This window comes from Pectinophora gossypiella, chromosome 5 (assembly GCF_024362695.1).
Source record: "Pectinophora gossypiella chromosome 5, ilPecGoss1.1, whole genome shotgun sequence".
Lineage (NCBI taxonomy): Eukaryota > Metazoa > Arthropoda > Insecta > Lepidoptera > Gelechiidae > Pectinophora > Pectinophora gossypiella.
In genome coordinates, this window is record NC_065408.1 from 11,142,122 (window position 1) to 11,164,904 (window position 22,783).

General features: G+C 39.7%; 3 protein-coding genes across 3 annotated transcripts in view; 2 read left to right on the forward strand and 1 right to left on the reverse strand.

Moving 5' to 3' along the window:
* Nucleotides 1-22,783, reverse strand: part of LOC126366962 (uncharacterized) — a 58,259-nt gene that overhangs the window by 14,433 nt on the left and 21,043 nt on the right. The gene's annotated exons all lie outside the window — the stretch shown is intronic.
* Nucleotides 1,807-12,951, forward strand: LOC126366854 (cuticle protein-like). The gene is made up of 4 exons (XM_050010181.1): nt 1,807-1,818; nt 1,930-2,523; nt 12,274-12,291; nt 12,376-12,951. The coding sequence occupies exons 1-4, from the start codon at nt 1,807-1,809 to the stop codon at nt 12,949-12,951; spliced, it is 1,200 nt and encodes a 399-aa protein (XP_049866138.1).
* On the forward strand, nt 15,575-22,704 carry LOC126366900 (uncharacterized). The gene is made up of 8 exons (XM_050010243.1): nt 15,575-15,586; nt 15,666-15,923; nt 16,164-16,217; nt 17,953-17,969; nt 18,399-18,450; nt 18,534-19,223; nt 21,922-21,945; nt 22,031-22,704. The coding sequence occupies exons 1-8, from the start codon at nt 15,575-15,577 to the stop codon at nt 22,625-22,627; spliced, it is 1,704 nt and encodes a 567-aa protein (XP_049866200.1). The 3' UTR covers nt 22,628-22,704.

Below are 22,783 nucleotides of genomic sequence, written 5' to 3' on the forward strand. Positions count from 1 at the left end.
TACATAATTTACTCAAAACAAAGTACAAAACATAGTAGCTTTTTTGTCCCTATATCCCTATGTAAAGTCTTTAAAATTAAGTAACGGATTTTGATGCGGTTTTTTTTTAATAGATAGAGTGATTCAAGAGGAAGATTTATATCATAAAATCCATTAAATAGTGGAGAAATACTATTATTTTTGAGGTTTTTAATGTGATGTCGTAAATAATTTTATTTTTTCCTCACCATTGCAGTTATAAGTAAATGTTAGTAGCCATTCTTCCCCTCACTGCCGGTGACACGGCATATAGAAATTTCACAAAAGAGAGTGGATTCTGTCGCCGCGTTATCGGACACGGAATCGACACAATTCAATAGGAGCGATGAATTCATTGTTTCGGACTGAGGCTTTGGTGGCTACAGCTTTAAGAAATAATAAAACGATGAATTGTATTTTTAGATCAAATACCTACCTATTTACTTTTTTAAGGAAATGATACGGAGTGTAGACCGTGCTTTTGGTATATTCCACATTTACACAAAATGGTAAGTACTTGATATTGTTCAAAAAGAATAATGTACTCCATCATCATCATCTCCCTAGCAGTATCCCGTTTCTCACAGGGTCCGCTTACCTAATCTGAAGATTCGACAGGTCCGGTTTTTTACAGAAGCGACTGCCTATCTATCCTTCCAACCCGCGCAGGGAAAGCCAGTCAAATACAGGTTAGGACGCATACCTCCGAAAATGCATTTCTCGGGAATGTGGGTTTCCTCACGATGTCTTTCCTTCACCGCTGAGCACGTGATAATAATTTATGATCCAAACATGAATTTGAAAACAATTTTGTCAATTTTTGGTTTAGGCCTGTGCTGGATTCGAACTTGTGACCTCAAAGTGAGAGGCAAGCGTTCTACCAACTGGGCTACCACGGCTCCCAAGAAGAATAATATACTTACTTCTAAAAATAAAACTGAATTTACATAATTATCATCACACTGTCATCAATAGAATTATACTTACTTTGGTTGTCATACGACTAAGACAGTGTGAACCTAAAACCGGCGGGGACGCGGTTGTGTGCAATTGCGTTCCCGTATCCCCGCCACACGGCGGCAAGGAGGAACACCGTTGGGCTTTAGTGGGTATACCGGGTGGCGACACCCGGGGAGTCTCACATAACCACGTTGCCCCCCCGGGCGGCGTGGTATGCGTAACGCATTTCCCAACGATAAAAAAAAAAATGTGAACCTAAAACCATCGTTTTGTAATGCAGCCAAAATCATGACGATATTCTCCATCAGTGCAACTGTAAGTTGTGCAAATGTTTAATTTCTAACCAAATTGATAATTTAAGATTAAAAATCGATTGTATTAGAGGTTTCAGAAATTCACGTCATACGAAATATTTAAAACACACTTCAATGAGGGTTGGTAAATTATTTCTTCGAGACGTTATCTCAAGAGTTCAGTAGGTAAAGGTCCACTAACATGACGTCATAGGACACTGCTTTATTTGAATACACTTTAAACTTTTCATTACTCACATAAATTACCGAAATGTCAAACCTTTCTTTAATGGAAACGACTTAAAGTCGAGGTGTGAACATTATTATTACAATACTGACTGAGTATTGAAACGTGAAATTTTAAGCCGGTTCTGCACCATAATGATCTGCAATTGTTTGACCTGTAGGTGGCAAGGTCATGTCAAAAGCTTGCACGACTTCCAATAATCAGTAACCGGTCCTCATATGTGAGTATAAAAACTAGATCACTGGCTTTATTATTATCATTCACTACTTGATCATTCCAACTACAAACATGTTCTCCAAAGTAAGATACATTTACAATAAAGAGTGTCAAAAAATAGAATTATAATATAATTATTTTTCTTATTGTTAAAAATAATTACCAAATTGTAATAAGTATATTTATTATTTGCAGATTGTAGCCCTGTGCGCGTTGGTGGCGGTGTCCCAAGCAGGCCTCCTGCCTGAGCCGCACTACCAGTCCGCCGTCTCCTCCCAGAGCATCGTGCGTCACGATGAGGGTCAGGCCACCAAGCTGGCATATCAAGCTGCCCCTGTCGCCTACCACGCCGCCCCCGCCGTCTCTTACCACGCCGCCCCTGCTGCCGTGACCTACCATGCCGCCCCCGTCGCTAAGGTCGCCGTCGCTGCCCCTATCGCCTACCACGCCCCTGCCCCCGTCGCCTACCACGCCGCTCCCGTCACTAAGGTCCTCGCTCAACCCGAGGAATACGCTCATCCCAAATACGAGTACTCTTACTCCGTTGCTGACCACCACACCGGTGACGACAAGTCACAGCACGAGATCCGCGACGGTGATGTTGTAAAGGGCTCCTACTCCTTCCATGAGGCTGATGGCTCCATCAGAACTGTGGAGTACACCGCTGATGATCACAACGGTTTCAACGCGGTCGTGCACAACACCGCCCCCAAGGCCGCCCCCGTGGTCGTTAAGGCTGCCCCTGTGGTCCTCAAGGCAGCCGCCCCCGTCCTCTCCTACTACCACCACTAAGTTTTGTATCGTGATAACGTAAAACCAAAATAACTGTTGAATAATTTTATTTATTGCAATATACGAATAAGTTCGAATTCAAAACAAGCCTATTCATTATAATATCCTTATACTTGTGCTTCCCATGTTTTACAATTCATGACGTCTTTTTGAAACTAATTTATACTAATTTGAGGTGTATTATAAAGTATATTAGTAAATATAAGAGGAAAATCTGATCTGGGGTGGAGATTATTAATTTGTTATAGTAATCTAGCCTGTACGAAAACTAAAATGTGCTGACTATGTATATAGGTATAATTCTGTCATTTCTGCTGTGATTGTTAACAATAAATAAATATAAAAGTAGCTGCACAGGACCAAACAAAATCTCAGTATAGCTCTTCTAAAATAGACATTCTCGTCAGTCATAATATTACTTATGTTCCAAAACAGTACCTAGTAAATGGTAAGAGGATTTTATCACAATGGAATCTGACTTTTGATAACAGTTATTTAATTAAAAAGTATGTATGTTTTCTGCGAAACAATTCCGCGAACGCTACTGTCAATTCCACAATAATGTCGCGCATATTCCCGATGACGATAGTTATCTAAGATAGTCACACACAGCAGAGCAAAGGCGAATTTCATCCAGTTCCGCTGGTAAGCGTTAGGGTTGTCTCAACGTCTATTTGGCAACCTACAACGCCTAGATGCGTAGATGGATGCAAGCAGCAACATTTGCAACATTTGAAAAACATGTCAGCCCCTATCCCAAAGCTAGCTAAAACTAGATATATAAAATATTGTAGCCCACAAACATGTTCAAATATTATGATGTTAATATAATTTTACCACTTTATGAAGTCGGATCGGGATCACCTCCGTTTTTTTCTCTTTATTGAGATATTTCGTCATGTAGTAGGTACTTAACCATCAAAGCAGTTTTTATAAATTAATATTAAACATTTTAAAATTGATTTGATGAGACAGATTGTCTTATTTGCAAAATGACGTTTGATGAAAGCAGATTAAGATTATTCCGGATTGTCAGAATTTTCAGTTTTATTTGGAATTATAATCACTATCATACCACGGCTCCGATCCGCGGAGGTCCGTGTTGATCTGTGTAGCACGGAGAAGTTTGATTTTTGTTTTGTTAATTTGAAGGATGCCATCCAATGACATTACGCGCCAAATTATTTTGATGATGTCATCAAATTTTTAAATTATCAATACAAAAGTCGACTGACTTTATTTGATCTGTACTTAATAAAATAAATAACCAAAAAAGATAGAGATTTCAGTTGAAAATTAAACTGAAAATTCTGACAGATTATACGATACGAAATAAGTTTGGTCTGTTTTCAGCTTAAACAGCTATTTATTAGTGATGGTTTTACGAACAAAAACTACCTAGATAAATCACCCGGGGTGAGAGGACTGTTTTTAAAAAGACAATTTAATTGAATTTAAAACTATTTATTTAGAATAAGACACACGTATTGTCTAAAAGAAGTTCAGCTTAAGACTAATGGGAAGGGACCAAGCGTCTGATCTCATCACGGCTTATCTTATGCAACGTAGCGCATTCTCTAGGCAGTCTAGACGCTTCATGAGCTTATCTTGGTGAATGTGCAACGTGGCGCATTCTCCAGGCAGTCTGGACGCTTAACTCCTCCCTCCATAACTTCGAAATTCTCAGGGGATGATTTTTGAGACTGAGAATTTCGACGTCTTCTTAAAGTTATGAAGATACCGATAAAAATTGTTAAAACTAAGATTATATATAAAAATAGAGTTCCTATACTAATGCTATTTATATTTACCGCACTTACACTTTTATCACTTTCACTTAGCACAACACTGTCAGTTTTTTTTAGGGCGTACGACAACACTTGGAGATGTCGCAGGTCGACCTCATCCAAGTTGATAGGCTTCCAGGGCGATGCTGCTGCTGAAGTTGGGATTTCCGGAAAATTTATAAGAGGTAACTTGGGATATAGTATTGGAGATGCTTCGGAACTATGATGCCTCAGTGTGACGTCATCGATTTTTAGTTCGCAGTTATCATCGATCACAGCCAGGTAAGTACCTCTGATGTAGATTCTGCTCATCTCACTTCCACAGCGTGTCTTCAAAAGGATGTTGGCTTTAGAGTAGAGAATCCATCGATTAGGTTGTATGGGCTCTACTTTAATTGTCTTCACTTCCACCAGGATAGGATAACAGGTGGTAATATTCATAGTAAACTTCATTAAGTCCGCCACACAGGTATCCTCCATGGATCTTGGGGGAATGTGTTCTTCGTAGCAAATAAAGAAGCCTCTCTCCAACTCTTTGCAGCGTTTGGTGAGTGAGAATGTGTTCGAACCATTCGCAATAAGGTAAGGTTGTTTTGGGATAATTAGGACGGATTGATTTAGGTTGTTTGTAATAGGTAGAGGAAAGACGTGATAATAATCGTATATTCCCTTTTTGACCAAGGGAACTTCGATGATAAAGACTATCTGATTTTCTTTGATATATGCCTTAATCTCTACACACTGCTCTATTTTAATTAAATTTACATAATTTACGGGATATGCAAGGCTCTCTTTACGTTCAATTTTTCCTAAAACAGTTACAAATTCGTCAGTGTCTAATATTGACTGGTGGAGAGTTCCCATTTTGCTAAATGCTATTGCTGTTTCTATTTCATCCAATCTGATATACAACATTTGGAAGTTATGTAAAAATAAATTGTAAATATGAATTAATCTATTGTTTGTAAAATTTGTCATTGACTCATTCAGTATTTTTCTAATGTCCCAAATTTCCCTATCCAATTGGATGAAATTATTTTTTGTTACATTGCTGTTATTCGTAAATGTCCCCAACATTTCAGTGACCAGACTCATTTTCTTTAATTCTGAAATTTGTCGAGTTTTGAGTTCATTTAACATTTTATCATACTTCACAGCATCCTCATTGTCCAAGTTGCCAGTTATTACTTTTATAAGTGACCCTAAAGGGTTTAGTAGTCCACGTTTTATTCTTTTTGATGGATTTAATTGTCTGAGTTTAGTGAAAGTTATGTGTTTTAGGTGATCAGTTTGACTTTTGACATTCGCGAGTTCGAAATTAAAAACATTCTTGCCAAAATGGTTTAGGACGTGTTTGTTGAGGTTCGCATAGCGGTTGAAATTAAACTCTATATCATCGTATACTAAACTTAAATCTAGATTCTTAATTATTATCCACTTATCGTAACTTATAATAGCAGTTCCCTCTTTTACAGGAAGTATCCCGGGATTGTGTTCAATCCGTTGTAGCTTGGCCTCCTCCTGGCTCTGGCTCAACTGGACCACCAGCAGGAGCACGACCCTGTGGAGGACGACGAATGTCCTTAATAGGTACATTGGTATTACGGTTCCTAACATCGACAGGTACTACATTCCTACTTATCTCTCCAACCACTTCTGCTTTTTGAAACCGGGGCTTATCTTTACCGCGTCTTGTGTTTACCCCTTTTATAAATATCGTGTCTCCTTCTGCTATATTAAACCCTGTCTCTCCTCCCCGTCTTTCTTTAACCTTTTCCTTTTTTTCTAGCATTTCCTCCGTCATATATTTATACAGATATTTGGTTCGTCTCGCGTGTTCGGCTACCAGTTTTTGCGTGTAATATTTGTCAAACTCGACGTTAAAAGCATTAGTACAGTCGGTATGTCCAAATACGACTTCAAAAGGTGTAAGTCCTGTTGTCGAATGTATGGTGTGATTGTACGCCATTATTGCGTATGTCATGATCGAAGTTGCGTCCGTAATTTTCTGCTCGTATTTCGCAAGGCGATAAATTTCTAGGATGGTAGAGTGAAATCTTTCGATCATGCCCATAGAATTCGGGTTATGAGGTGTCCCTATGTGTAAGTTTATTTTATAAAATTTTAACGTTTCTTTCATTAATGTATTATTGAACTCTGATCCGGGATCAGCGCTTATCTTCTCAGGGACACCGTAGAATGAAAAGTATTTTATCAGAGCTCTTACTACTTCCGGTGTAGAGCGATTAGGAATTTCGAAAGCCTGTCCTAGTTTACTAAACGCATCAATGATGGTCAGGAAGTATTTCCCTTCTATTGAGAACAAATCCATAAACAATTCTTGGAAAGGTTTTGTCTGCGTCTGTGTCAACTGCAATTCAGGTTTGTATGGTTTGCGGTCGTACTTCATTGCTTTACAAATTTCACACGCGTTTATCACGCTACTGACTGTTATGTTCATATTGTTCCAGTAGTATACGCGTTTCAGCTTCATGAGAGTTTCGTTGATTCCTCGATGACATGTCTTACTCTCGTGGTATTTTAAAACAATTTGTCGTTGCTCTTCTTCGTCCTCTACATGTATAACTCTTTTAGTGCATTCAAATAGTTTGACTGTCCCTTTTCTAAAAAGTTTTATAGCCGCTTGTGTAAACTGTTTACGGTGAATTTCATTTTCAAAATATATGAAATGCTTAGTTTTCGGTTTTACATATTCTTTTAGGAATTGAGTGACCAAATCTGGCCTATTTGTTGGTAAATGTGCTTCTAATATCTTTTGATTGTTACTAGAGATATTCTTTACAGCCGTTTCGTTTCTGTTCCATGTATAAATTAACATCTGATTAGGTTTAGAGTCTATGGCTTCGTTTAGAATAGGTATGCCATTTGTGTCCATGTCTGGTGCCGAATGAACAGTTTGTGATAGAGACATGTTACTCATCGTTCCTTCTGGTATTGTAATGGTGCTTTCAGAAGGCGATAATATAGGGTACTCAGTTTCTAACTCATGCTTTGTTGTTTCTTCTTTCTCTCCACTGCTTATTGATATTACTTCGTCTTCCCGATTTGGTTGCGCGTTACTTAACCTTTCAATTTCAGAAACCACATCATCCAAGTAAGAATGTAATCGTCTTTCAGATTCGTCTACATTCACCTGCATGGATTCAGTATCGTCTTTACCTAAAGCATTTAGCCTTATACGGGATAACGCGTCCGCGTTGCTATTTTGTTTGCCATTTTTGTATATAATGTCAAAATCGAATTCTGAAAGTCGCAACTTCCATCTTGTTAATTTGGAATTTGGGTCCTTCATGGAATTCAACCATGCGAGGGGTCGGTGGTCTGTGTATATTGTAAACTTTCTGCCGTACAGATACGGACGAAAGTGTTTTACGGCCCATACAATGGCCAAAAGCTCTTTTTCGATGGTGCTATATTTAGTTTCTGCGTCATTGAGAGTTCTGCTCGCGTATGCAATGGGTTTGTCGCTTCCTATTGGTCCCTGTGAAAGTACTGCACCGATGGCAAAGTTGGAAGCATCGGTGGTTAACACAAATGGTTTCGAAAAATCCGGAAACTGAAGTAGAGGGGCGCTTACGAGGAGCTCTTTGCATCTTTCAAAAGCTGCTTTGAACTCATCGGTGATTTCAACCTTGTTTTTCTTTTTCAGACAGACTGTTAGGGGTCGTGTAATTTTGGCGAAATCTTTCAGGAATTTCCTGTAATATCCCACGAGGCCAAGGAAACTCTTAATTTCGGTAGGTGTTTTAGGCAATGGGAAATTGAGAACAGCCTCTATCTTATCGTTGTTTGGTTGTAGTCCATCCTTTGTAATGACATGGCCAAGGTAGAGAACTTCCTTCCTGAGGAACTCGGATTTATCCAGGGTTATTTTAAGGTTAGTTGCTCTGAGCCGTTCGAAAACTTTCCTGAGCTTTTCTATGTGTTCCTGAAGACTACATGAGTATACAATGATATCGTCAAGATATACCATACAGTGTATACCCTGCAATCCTCTTAAAATGCTATCCATGGCCCTCTGGAACGTGGCCGGAGCTGTTTTGAGTCCAAACGGCATGCGAGTGAACTCGTAATGTCCCGATTGTGTAGAAAAGGCTGTTTTCGGTCTGTCCTGCTCTGCAACTTCTATTTGATGATATCCACTTGCTAAGTCTATTGTGCTGAAATATGTAGACTTTCCCAGCTTATCGAATAGATCGGTAATGTTGGGCAGTGGATATTTATCATCGGTGGTGACGTCATTCAGGCGACGGTAATCTATTACCATTCGGTATTTGACCTCGCCTGAGGCATCCATTTTTTTTGGGACGAGGTGGACTGGGGCACTCCATGGTGAATGGGATTCTTGTATAACATTGTCCTTGAGGAGTTTTTGCACTTGCTTTTCTATTTCCAGATTTTGAGCTGGTGGTTGTCTAAATGGTTTAATATAGATGGGATCTTCATTTTTTGTACGAATATTATGCTTTACTTCGTTGGTAAAAGTTAGCGGTAGTTGTTCACAATAAAAGATGTCGCGAAATTCATGGCATAATTTAAATATTTTATCCTTTTCTTCTTTGTTCATGTGATCAAGCCGGAGTCGTTTTAAATTGTCTTTCAGTAATTCGTCAATCTCGATATTAGTCGTGGTAAAGTTGATGTTGCATTCATTTCGTTCGAATTTTTCGACGTGCAACGGTTTAGAAAAAGTTAATGTGACGATATCTCTAGAGGCGTTTTGTATTACAGTTGTCGCGAAATAATTTTTGCATGTCACTATTGCGCTCGGCATACGCACGTCTTTACCGAAATCTACGAAATTAATAATCGCCTCTCCATCTTTCAGGTCCGCAGGAATCGTCACGCGTGTTTCAGTACGTGGTTGAAGCTGCACTTCGTATGGTGGGTTATATATTATTGGTATTTCTACATTTTTCGTTCGGAGAACTTGATTCTGCATATCGATTGTGGCGCCTAGTTGTTTTAGAAGGTCGGAACCGATCAAGCCATCGTAGCGATTATCGACGTCATAAACATAAAACTTATGTTGTAACATGCTCTTAAAAGTTTTCAGAAGGGGTATGACGATGACTTCGTCGTGTCTGCTACGAGCGTGAGTGCTTACAACCTCGAAGGGTTCGAAGAACTTATAGTTGGCGAAGAACTCGTCAACTTTCCTTGGGCTGATAAACGATCGAGTGCTTCCCGTGTCTATCATAAAACGAGCATTTATCTCAGGTAAGTTGATGTGTGGTAATTTTAATAAGCTATCACAATTAAGATTTACTATCTCGGGTTGTTGGGTGCGGCCGGCTCGTGAAAATCCGGGGTAGTTTCGGTTGTTTCCGAGCTGGTCGGCTCTTCATACAGATCGTAATATGCTTCATAATCTCCTTCATTTGGATGACAGTAAGTTTCCGCAAGTTCGTAGTTATAGAAAAGGTTATTATTACCTTCAGGTTCATCTAACATGTACTGTCTTGTTGCTGTTCGCATAGAGACATCAGTGTCCAATGGTTTGGAGTTGTTTACAGGGGGTCTGTATCCCTGAGGCTGGGGTGGAATCCCGAACCGATACTGATTGGGAATCCCGAATTTGAAACCCTGTGTGTTTTGATTGAGGTTGGGTCTAAAACCTTGAGGTTGGGGAATACCGAATTTAAATTGAGGGTTTGGTTTAAAATTATTTTGGTTTTGGGTCAGGTTTGGCTTATAGCCCATCTGCTGTGGAATCCCAAATTTAAATTGAGGATTTCCAGGTAATGGCATCCGGAACTGTTGTAAAGCACTTGGTCGAAAGACAGGTGTATTTTGTGGAATATTAAATTTAAAATTCTGGGGTTGAACATTTTGAGAATTTTGTGGTTGTACATTATGTGTTGAAGTTAACTGTTTGTGTTTAGAGTTATATTGGTGCTGGAAATTCACCTCTTCAGTTACGATGCCTAACGCATTTTCGAGAGTGGAGCAACCTTTTAGGCGAACAATACGTATTAGGTTTTCCGGAAGGTTATATAGAAAAACATTGAGCGCGCTGTTATTGTAAATGATCATTTTGGCTGCTTTTACGCCTTCGTCGGTCAACCGGTTTACTTTAGCAAATAAGGCGCTGCGAACATGTTGAATGCGGTTACAGAACTCATTGTAGGACTCCCCCGACTTTATTTTCATGCTCTCGAGTTCAATACTAATGCACTCCTCTGAGCGTGGGTCACCGAAATGCTGAAGTAACACAGATTTCAATGCATCCCAGGACGTTATGTCTTGTCTCTCACTGATAAGGGTAGCTGCTCTATCTACAAGCCTACTACTTATACAATGGAAAAGGTATGTGCTCTGAGCAAGGTTACCCTGTATCGTGTAACTATCTAGTACATATTGAGCTTTAGATAAGAATAAATTAAGCTGTTCAGGTTGACCACTAAACTTCGGTATCAAACACAGCATTTCTTTGGGAACTAACGTTACTTGAGCCATATTTAGTTTTATAACGAAACACACACAAAATAAAATAAATGTAACAAACAAAAGTAATAAAAATACTTAAAAGTTCACTTATCACCTATTTTAGTGCGATATGTGAAAATCAGATATTCTTTATCTCAGTGAAGTTAACCGAAACAAACTATATAGAGCTATAGAGTTCACTTATTAATAATTGAGCCCGCAACTAACAGGAATAGATAAGCATAAGAAGTGGAATGCGAATTAGTCACTCACAATCTGCTCACTGCCATATCCTCCACGATAAAGCTGCACTGAACTTCGTAGAATTATGTGTCTCTCGTATTATGTGAAAACGATTTTCACTCTGTCCGCTCACTCACTTGTGTTTAACTTATTTATTTGGTTCGTGGATATCTGCGACTTTTTGACCCGACGACCGATTTTCTAGTCCTCAGGTGCAGCCTTAATGCAAATATCCTACCGGCTGCGCCAGATAAATCACCCGGGGTGAGAGGACTGTTTTTAAAAAGACAATTTAATTGAATTTAAAACTATTTATTTAGAATAAGACACACGTATTGTCTAAAAGAAGTTCAGCTTAAGACTAATGGGAAGGGACCAAGCGTCTGATCTCATCACGGCTTATCTTATGCAACGTAGCGCATTCTCTAGGCAGTCTAGACGCTTCATGAGCTTATCTTGGTGAATGTGCAACGTGGCGCATTCTCCAGGCAGTCTGGACGCTTAACTACCTAGTTATTAAAAAACATTCAGACAAACAAACAACTCAGACGCAACGATTATAACGCAACTTAACAGTAATCTAAAATTAACCAAGACGGGACTACCCTGGCTGGCAGCCCCGGATCTTCAGGAAAGTAACTGGATTAGGCACGCCGGCCTTGTGAACCTCTTAGCGGCCACATAAAACTCATACATATGATGGGTGGCCGTAAACGACATCTTTAAAATATTTAATTAGGTATAATTAGTATGTGTTAGTTTAGGTTTCATTAGTGTGTCAGGATCGAAGCAAATGGAATTCCGTAGTCTCTACTTAACCCGGTGGGAAATAGACATGTGTTTATGAATGTATGTATGTTAATTAGGTATATTTCAATGGCCGTAAACTAATCGAAAAAAGGTTGTATTTTGAGGGGTGACACTCAGACCACTTAAATATTTTGCTAGGGTCGCTACTTGTGATATTTGAGTAGTTGGTTAAATTAGTCACGCTACCAACTGCTGTGATCAAGCTTTCAGTAGGTACACTTATAAACGAGCGACTTTAAACTCCAATGAAATCAGTGTAAATTGCAAAATTGACAAAACTGATTTATTTAAAACCGGCTTCTTATCTCCGTTTTGTTTTATAAAGGTATGAACTGTAACTGTATCTAAACGCACGAGTAGCAAGGTCGTGTCATAAGCTAGTTTGGCAGGTTCTATTTACTATATAAACTCTACTTTATTACATATTGTTATCATTTACTGATTGATCACTCATACAATCAACATGTTCTCTAAAGTGAGCTTGCAATACTAAAACAATTTCAAATTTATAAAATCGTTTTAGAATATTTAATTAACAAGAAACGATAATTTCTTTCAGATTGTAGCCCTTTGCGCGTTAGTGGCGGTGTCCCAGGCGGGCCTCCTGCCCGAGCCCCACTACCAGTCAGCCGTCTCCTCCCAGAGCATCGTGCGTCACGATGAGGGTCAGGCCACCAAGCTGGCTTTCCAAGCTGCCCCTGTCGCCTATCACGCCGCCCCCACCGTCTCTTACCACGCCGCCCCCGCTGGCGTGACCTACCATGCCGCCCCCGTCGCTAAGGTCGCCGTCGCCGCCCCCATCGCCTACCACGCCCCTGCTCCCGTCGCCTACCACGCTGCTCCCGTCGCTAAGGTCCTCGCTCAACCCGAGGAATACGCTCACCCCAAATACGAGTACTCTTACTCCGTTGCTGACCACCACACAGGTGACGACAAGTCACAGCACGAGATCCGCGACGGTGATGTTGTGAAGGGCTCCTACTCCTTCCATGAGGCTGATGGCTCCATCAGAACTGTGGAGTACACTGCTGATGACCACAACGGTTTCAACGCGGTCGTCCACAACACTGCTCCCAAGGCCGCCCCCGTGGTCATCAAGGCCGCCGCCCCCGTCCTCTCCTACTACCACCATTAATTGTTGTATACAAATAACTTAAAACCAAAATGACAATTAAATAATTTTATTTATTGCAATATACGACTAAGTTCGAAGTAAAAACAAGCCTATTTATTTTATCCTTACTAGTTACTTGTGCTTGTCACGTTTTCAATCTATGGTAGTATTTAATAACTAATTATATTTTTTTTCTTTAAAAAATATTCGTAACGTCTTCTACCAATTAATGTTTTAGGAGTCCCAAGATTATACGTCTATAAAGGCGTGATGATGAATTTTGCTCTGTATCTTCTCCGTTTGAGGGAGGAGTCGCAGTTTGTTTTTACCTTTATAATCCTTTCCATGTATAGTTATCGCTCAAGCTACGATGATCTGCAAATTTTTCAGTGTATAAAATAAATAGTTTTAGTTAGTAAATAAAAAGTTTCATAAAGTAAGGTATATTATAAAGTATATTAGTGGAACATTATGTGTTGCTTATGATAAAATATATAAATGTTCTTGAATCTTTGAGGGGCTGTAAGTACGAGTGAAATAAAGTTAAATTATTCCAGAAAACATCATCATCATCAGCCGTATGACGCCCACTGCTGGGCATAGGCCTCCCCCAAGGATCTCCACGACGATCGGTCCTGCGCTGCCCGCATCCAGCGGCTTCCCGCGAAAACATAGGAACAAATAATAAAGTACTCACTAACCAGATAATGTTTCATGTAAATATTTATGTTTGGGCTAATCTAGTGACCCACTGACTGGATTTTTATGCTTTTTTTACTGTTACGATCTGCATTTCTATACAATTAAGTTAGGATTTAAAAGTACTTCTTCTTTTTCTTATCCTATTATTTCTTGTTGGGATGTAGGACTCGAATAACAGATTTACACTCCTCGCGAACTTTTCCAGCCTCTGTAGCTCGCTTTATAAAAGTAGTTACGTAAATATAAAAATAAAATATGATCTGGAATGGAGATTACGACTTGATAATTGTAATCTAACATACAAGAGAACTATCATGTGCTCTGTCTATGTTAGTACTTATATATTACAATGAAAATGAATAATTCTGTCGTTCAGTTATGATTGTTATCAATAAATAATTAATGGAGTGATTGCACAGGATCAAATAAATAATCAATAGTATGGCTCGTTCATTCTCGTCAGTCATAATATGTTCCGCAATAGTAGTAAGTGGTAAAACGACAATATCATAAGATTAAATAAAAAAATATGTTTTTCCATAAGATCCTATTGCTGCTAAACGATTCCGCGAGCGCCTGTCAGTTCCATAGTAATATTGCGCATATGCCCGATGACGACAGTTATCTATAAGATTCTCACAGCAGGGCAAAACCAAATTTCAACTAGTCCCACTGCCGGTAAGCGTCGCTTTTTTTGCGACCTACCGTGACTCCTAGATGGAGACACCCCGTGTGTGACGACCTAGATTGCATATATGAGAAATATGTCAGCCATATTCCGAAGTTACCTAAAACTAGGTATATAGAGGTAAAATGTTGAAGGCACATTATTTATTACACAAATATGTATCAAATATATTATTAATATAACTTTTCACCCTTTTTAAACCGAAACTTGCTCCATTATTTTCGATATATTGAAATATTTCGTCATACACTTAACAATATTTTTTGCTTGAATTGATAAGCAATTCATCTCCCCGATACCGACCCCGCCGGCGTGGTCGACGATTTCCCTCATTCAGCGCTTATCGCTATCGACCCACTAGGGTCGATTAATTCTTTCAAATATTTTTCCTCTCAGACGACGCCCTGAGCCGAGGTTCGCGCCCAACTGGGCACCCTCAGGCCTGTTGTCTTAAACGTTGTACCGGGTGAGAGCCTTCAGCGCTCCCCATTTGTCCGGCCAAGTAGTTAATGCCATCTGCGGCAAATCTACAATAAGTCACGTCAAAAAAAAATAATAAGCAATTCATCCATCCTAGAACAGAAACAACTTTAAATATAATATAACAGAGTAGAGATCACAATTTTTTTTTGCAAAATTTATTTTTCTGAAAGCAGATCATAATTGGGCATGCCATCCAATGACATTACGAGCCGAAATCTTTTGATGATGTCGTCAGTAACAGTAATTGATGAACATAAAAGAAAAGTATTAAGTATAGTGAATAAACTTTCAAATAAAACTGAAAAAACTGACAGCGCGTATTGGTTTATTTTCAGCTCCAAAATCTATTGGTATTATTTTTACAAACAATACCTACTTACTCAGTTATTAAAAACAGACAGATTATAACGAAGCTTTATAATAATTCACTCGTAAGAAAAAGATGACGAAGACGCTAATATTAGTGATATTTGATTAGTTGGTTATTCATGCTACGAAGTTTGTTTTCAGGCTTTCAGTAGATACACTTTTGTGTGAGCTCAGTGGAATGAGTGTTAATTGCCAAATTAACAAATGTGATTTATTTTAAACCGGCTTCTTATCTTCGTTTTGTTATATGAACATGTAACCTGTGTTACGATCTGTAACTGAATCTAAGCGCACGAGTAGCAAGGTCGCGTCATAAGCTAGTTTGGCAGGTTCTACTTACTATATAAACTCCACTTTATTACACATTGTTATCATTTACTGATTGATCACTCATACATCAACATGTTTTCTAAAGTAAGCTTGGGATAAATAATTTGAAATAAATACATTTATTTTGAAATATTTAATTAATAACATGTTTAATTATTTATAGATCGTAGCTCTGTGCGCGTTGGTGGCGGTCTCTCAGGCGGGCCTCCTGCCCGAGCCGCACTACCAGTCTGCAGTGTCCTCCCAGAGCATCGTGCGTCACGATGAGGGTCAGGCCACCAAGCTGGCCTATCAAGCTGCCCCCGTCGCCTACCACGCCGCCGCCCCTGCCGTCTCTTATCACGCCGCCCCTGCTGCCGTGACCTACCACGCCGCTCCCGTCGCGAAGGTCGCTGTCGCTGCTCCCATCGCCTACCACGCCGCTCCCGTCACTAAGGTCCTCGCTCAACCCGAGGAATACGCTCACCCCAAATACGAGTACTCTTACTCCGTTGCTGACCACCATACCGGTGACGACAAGTCGCAGCACGAGATCCGCGACGGTGACGTCGTGAAGGGCTCCTACTCCTTCCATGAGGCTGATGGCTCCATCAGAACTGTGGAGTACACCGCTGATGACCACAACGGTTTCAACGCGGTCGTGCACAACACCGCCCCCAAGGCCGCTCCTGTGGTTGTAAAGGCCGCCCCCGAGAGTCTCAAGGCCGCCGCCCCCGTCCTCTCCTACTACCACCACTAAGCGTTGTATCGTGATAATGTAGGTAGAATCGAAATGACTGTTAAATAATTTTATTTATTGAAATATACGAATAAGTTCGAATAAAAACAAGCCTTTTATATATTTATCCCTGTACTCTTGCTTCTCATCAATGGCAATATTTTATAATTCATAACGTCTTGTAAAAATCTGAATTAATATTTTAGGAGTCTCAAGATTATAAAGGCGTGTTGGTGAATTTCGTTTAGTATCTTGTTCGTTTCATTGAAGAAAAACGTATATAAATATAAAAGGTATCAAAAGTTATAGTAGTTGATCAAATACAATAATAAATTTCTTTTTTCTTGAAGAGTTATATTTTAATGAAAGGAAAGATTAATTTAGGAACAACAAAATTATTCAAATTGTAAAGAATATCAAGTGGAATAAACGAACTCTTAAGTAATTATATCGAACAAAAATGATGATATTAATTGATAGGGTAATTAAAGATGGATCACGTTTATCTGTTAATGTCTTGTATTACTCTACACTGAAAAGTCAAGAAAAAGGGCAAGGTATTATGTATTTGTTATAAATACCATTGCCCGGAATTCTTTTCCAAAACATTTTTTCCCAGGCGTCACGCTGCAACTCAATTTTACGTCATTTGACGGTTGTGGGTTTGTCTGGAGAGCACTAACGTGCCTGCATAGAATAAGAAATAATACTTCGTATAGAATGACAACTCTCCGCTCCCCACCAGCAACTGAGCTAGGTTTACCTGACCCCCCTTGGTTTTACATTAGTCTTCAATCATTTGGGCGTCAGACGTCACATACATTATATGTATGTGCGCGTGTACGATATAATGTCAATCTGTAGTGTCTGTGTAAAACGAGATTTTTTTGTATGAAGTGAACGGGGTGTGGTTCCTGTTCGATGGAAAAGAATCGATCGGTTTATTCTGGATTCATCACTATGCTAATGAATGTTACAATACTGGGTTCTGTACTTTGACACGGCTTATTTGTGCCACGTATAGAAGCTAACTTTACATAAGTATAATCACTGATTGTACTGAATTAGACGTTCTGTTTGAAACTAGTTACATACAAGGGATGATGAATAAACTTAAGGAGAGGGACGACTTCTTTTATTTATGTTTATGTTATATGCATACTCTGGGAGAAAACATAGTAGGACCTGTTAAAGGCGGAAGTTATTTGTGACATTTATTATTTTGTATCATAAATGAATGACGAAAGGGCGATCTATGCGTAGATTAATTGTAATTATGTAGTTCATGATAAAATCTTACTTCAATCGTAGTTCTCTGTAACTACAATTCATAAATTAACGCCTATTTCCCTCCTGTGAAAACAGAGACTAAGGAATTCCATTAAAGTTAATGAACTTGGATATATAAAATGTTTATGAACTTAGATTTATAAAGTAATACTGCACGTGCGTTTTCTTGTAGGGTTCAGCAGACCCACACGTCATAAATAAGACAATTCAAAACAACTACTGGGAGTTTAAAAAGGCCACATCACAGCAATTCTTCTAAAAAAGCAATATTGCTATTTGACGTTTGTGTGCATTGCGCATTTACTTTTGTATGCGCAAATGTTAAATTGCGATTTTGCTTTTATGGATGAATTGCTTCGATGTGGCCCTTTTAACCCCTCTGATATATTTTCAAAATATGACTTAGTAATAGTAATAACTAATCTAATGTACTTATTTAAAGATATTTTTTGATGAGTAGTAAGTCGAAGTTTGATTTATTAATCAAACTAAAAAAAACATTAAGATAGCAGTGATAATTATTTGAATCTTACGTTTTTTTAGTTTCGTACGCATTCGTATTATAAATGAGAAAATAACTCCGTCTATTGCATTTTCACGCCTAAACGTTAACAACCAATTTGATAAAAAATGACACAGATTCAGGTTGCGTTCCAGGAACGGACAAAGGGATTAAGAGTAGGATAATCGAAGTCCACGACAATGAAGCTGCGGTTGGAGTTCTTAATTATTATTCTTACACAGCCGGTTCTTTCAGACTTTTTTTTAATAATGTCTGACCTGTAAACGTACGCGCGAGTAGCAAGGTCAGGGCAAGGCAGTTTGGCAGCTTCCACTGCCTTATTATCGAAACATATGTTAGGTCTACAGTATATAAGCTGTCCTGAGCTTAAATTGTTATCATTCATTGAACGATCGAACAATCAACATGTTCTCCAAAGTAAGCTTCAATTAAATTCTATAGATATAATTTCAAAAAAGACTTCTGCATCGTCGAATAATATTACAATTTTGTTTTTTCAGATTGTAGCCCTTTGCGCATTCGTGGCGGTGTCCCAGGCGGGACTCCTGCCCGAGCCGCACTACCAGTCCGCTGTCTCCTCCCAGAGCATCGTGCGCCACGATGAGGGCCACGCCACTAAGTTGATCGCAGCTGCGCCCGTTGCCAAGTTGGCTTACCAAGCCGCCCCCGTCGCCTACCACGCCGCGCCCGCCGTGGCTTACCACGCCGCTCCCGCTGCCGTGACTTACCATGCCGCCCCCGTCGCCAAGATTGGTTACCAAGCCGCCCCCGCCGTTTCTTATCACGCCGCCCCTGCTGCCGTTACCTACCATGCCGCCCCCGTCGCTAAGGTCGCCGTCGCCGCTCCCATCGCCTACCATGCCCCCGCCCCCGTCGCCTACCATGCCGCTCCCGTCACTAAGGTCCTCGCTCAACCCGAGGAATACGCCCACCCGAAATACGAGTACTCTTACTCCGTTGCTGACCACCACACCGGTGACGACAAGTCGCAGCACGAGATCCGCGACGGTGATGTCGTGAAGGGCTCTTACTCTTTCCATGAGGCTGATGGCTCCATCAGGACTGTGGAGTACACCGCTGATGACCACAACGGTTTCAACGCAGTCGTACACAACACCGCCCCCAAGGCCGCCCCCGTGGTCGTGAAGGCCGCTCCCGTTGTCCTCAAGGCCGCCGCCCCCGTCCTTTCCTACTATCACCATTAAAATGTTGTAAAGTCAGAATGTAATACCAAAATGTCTGTTGAATAATTTATTTATTGCAATATACGAATAAGTCGAACTAAAAACTGGTCTATTTCTTATAATATCCCTACACTGGTGCTACACAATTCCACAACATTATGTATGATATTATTATTATTTAAATAAGTCTTTAACCAATATAAATTGCAATAGTTAGGCGATTACCGCCTTCGGTGTTCGGTATAATTCAACAGGATTATTATGCCTATTCACAGCCTTTGGTTATATTATTATGATAGAGATTAACTGTTAAAACGATTTCAGATAACCTAGGGTTCGTCTCGATAATTTAAAATGTTAGTACAGTATTATATGATCTGTGGTTAGTACTTACTAGAGATTTGTCGAATATTCATTTGATATTCGACTTTTGCCACTAAAACCGAATATTCGGGTTTCTGGCGAAAGCAGAATATATTCGGTATATATGTTTATGCAAGAACAAAAAATAAAGAATAGTAAGCTTTTTTAAATAAATGATTTTAGATTACAGTTATGAATTGTATTAAACAATATTTTTATGAAACAAGACAATCAATTGAATTGCTTCTTGTAACTTCACCCTCATGATTGTTATTTTTATAGTCCAAGAACTGTTTTTTTAGTTACTTCCTCAGATGGTTGCTGTAAATCTAGGCTCTCTTTTGATCATAGAAGTATATTAAGCCGAATATTCAGTCCGGTAATAATCCAAATTATTACACGGTAGTCAGAAGATGCAACGGCGTCTGGCCCGGGTTTGATTCCAGGTATCCCCATATATCACAAAAAAAAAACACTTTGTGATCCCTAGTTTGGTTAGGACATTACAGGCTGATCACCTGATTGTCCAAAAGTAAGATGATCCGTGCTTTGGAAGGCACGTTAAGCCACTTACTGACGTGAGTAATCGTTACGTGAGCCATGTTAGGGGCCTTTGGCGGCTCAATTGTAACCCTGACACCAAGGTTGATGAGGTTGGTATTCCACCTAATAACCCACACGAGAAGAAGAATAAGAAGAAGAAGATGTAACAAAAATTGTATTGGAGTAATACAGACCGACCGCAGAATGTCTGTAGTGCCTAAATAGTTAAGTTACTTATTTTAAAATATAAACGGTATCGTCTTATCAACATCTCCCTAGCTTTATCCGCTTACCAAGTCTGTTTTTGTACAGAAGCGACAGTCTGTCTGACTTTTCAACCCGAAGGGAAAACTTGTCTAATTACCTCCCAAAACATATTATTTTCTCTGATTTGTGGATTTCCTCATATGTTTGTATTCCTTACCGTAGAGCATACGATGATTTCGAAAACTAATACGAACTTGATTGGTTTAGGACCGTGCTGGATTTGAACCTGCGCCCTCGCAGTGAGAGTCAAGCGTTTTTCCAACTAGGCTACCACGACTATTCTAGCTAGTAGCATATTATATAAGTAATATAACATCGTTATAAATAGGTAAATATTTGGTTAGTAAATCTGGTAAAAGGTTTAAAATAGAAAGAATGTCCTTACTTTTATTTTTGGATTATAATAAATTATGTCTGTGTACAATGCGTTGCATAAAATTAACTACAAAGGCTTGTAAGCACGATAAAAAATCTTGATCCTAGCTTATTTTTGTTTCCTGTGAAATGATTTTGTTGAGCCGGGCGCAACAGCACATTCTTTTTTATTTAAGATGGGTTTGCTCTTGACTTCGTTCTTCCACAAGGAGAAGAAAAGATCGACGTTGGAACGAGCTTACCCAGAAAATGCCTATTCACCCGTGATTTAAAGGACCCCAGGTTATAAGATTCAGGAAACACCGACGCCGGGATTAAACGGGTTGCATATGAGCGAGATGCCTAACTAGGCATCTCGCTCATATGCAACCCGTAGTTTATTCGCCAGCGTTATTCATTCATTTTAAAATTAACAGCTGTCAATCATCTGTCCTTTTCCTCTTCGGCGGATAAGAAAATGAAAGGTATAACTTAAAATAAAATTAGGATATGTCTGTAAAAATCGGGGCCAATGAGCATATTGCACAGCGCTTTTTACAAAATTCAGTGCTTTACAAACTGCCGAGATTGTTGTTTCATTTTTTCTACAATCAACAGACACTCATTCGTTTAACTAAAAAAATATTAGGTGGCCAAGTATCATTGTGACGGAACTCTTTCCTCCACAAATCTTCAATTTGTAAGACAGCTAAATCTCTCCGTTCCATTCACTGTAATTGGATTTGCGATAACACTCTACGTTAAATTAAGATATTGTAATAGTAGCTAGCCTTAAAATGAATAATAAAAAGATAAAATGAAATAAAATAAAAAATGAAGATAATCAATGTAAATTAAAAGTTTTGAAATACTGGCAGACATGAAAATGGGAAACAACACGACTGCAATAATCGTTTAAATCAACTGTCATAGAAATAACGTCTCGTGATAGCGATAATGATCAAATGTTCAGAATAGAGGCATGAGTAAATTTGATTCCTATGAAACCGGTTTCTTCAGCCGTTTTATTAGTAAAACTTATGACCTGTAACTGTAAGCACGCATATCAAGGTCATTGTATAAGCTAGTTTGACTACTTCTAATTCATTGAGTCATATCTCACTAGTATATAAACTACAACTGAGCTTATATTATTATCACTTACTGATTGATCACTCATACAATCAACATGTTCTCTAAAGTGAGCTTGCAATACTTAAACAATTTCAAATTTATAAAATCGTTTAAGTATATTTAATTAACAAGAAACGTTTATTCTTTTTCAGATTGTAGCCCTCTGCGCGTTAGTGGCGGTGTCCCAGGCGGGACTCCTGCCCGAGCCGCACTACCAGTCCGCCGTCTCTTCCCAGAGCATCGTGCGTCACGATGAGGGTCAGACTGCCAAGCTGGCCTACCAAGCCGCCCCTGTCGCCTACCACGCCGCTCCCGCCGTCTCTTACCACGCTGCTCCCGCTGCCGTGACCTACCACGCCGCTCCCGTCGCTAAGGTCGCCGTCGCTGCCCCTATCGCCTACCACGCCCCTGCCCCCGTTGCCTACCACGCTGCTCCTGTCGCTAAGGTCCTCGCTCAACCCGAGGAATACGCCCACCCCAAATACGAGTACTCTTACTCTGTTGCTGACCACCACACTGGTGACGACAAGTCGCAGCACGAGATCCGCGATGGTGATGTTGTGAAGGGCTCCTACTCTTTTCATGAAGCTGATGGCTCCATCAGAACTGTGGACTACACCGCCGATGCCCACAACGGCTTCAACGCGGTCGTGCACAACACCGCCCCTACCGCCGCCCCCGTGGTTGTCAAGGCCGCCCCCGTGGTCCTCAAGGCCGCCGCCCCCGTCCTCTCTTACTACCACCACTAAGTAATCATGATAATGTAAAACCAAAATGGCTGTTGAATAATTTTATTTATTGCAATATACGAATAAGTTCGATAAAACGTTGTATTTTCTTATTTAACTATAACTTCTTAAAATGTTATTTAATACCTAGAGATATTGCGTATCTTGTGCGGTGAT

What these genes read in the sequence shown, in the direction of transcription:
- LOC126366900 (XM_050010243.1), top strand. An exon ending in CAATCAACATGTTCTCCAAA is followed by an intron (nt 18,451 to 18,533) that starts GTAAGCTTCAAT and finishes TTGTTTTTTCAG; the next exon opens with ATTGTAGCCCTTTGCGCATT. An exon ending in CCGCCGCCCCCGTCCTTTCC is followed by an intron (nt 19,224 to 21,921) that starts TACTATCACCAT and finishes TGATTGATCACT; the next exon opens with CATACAATCAACATGTTCTC.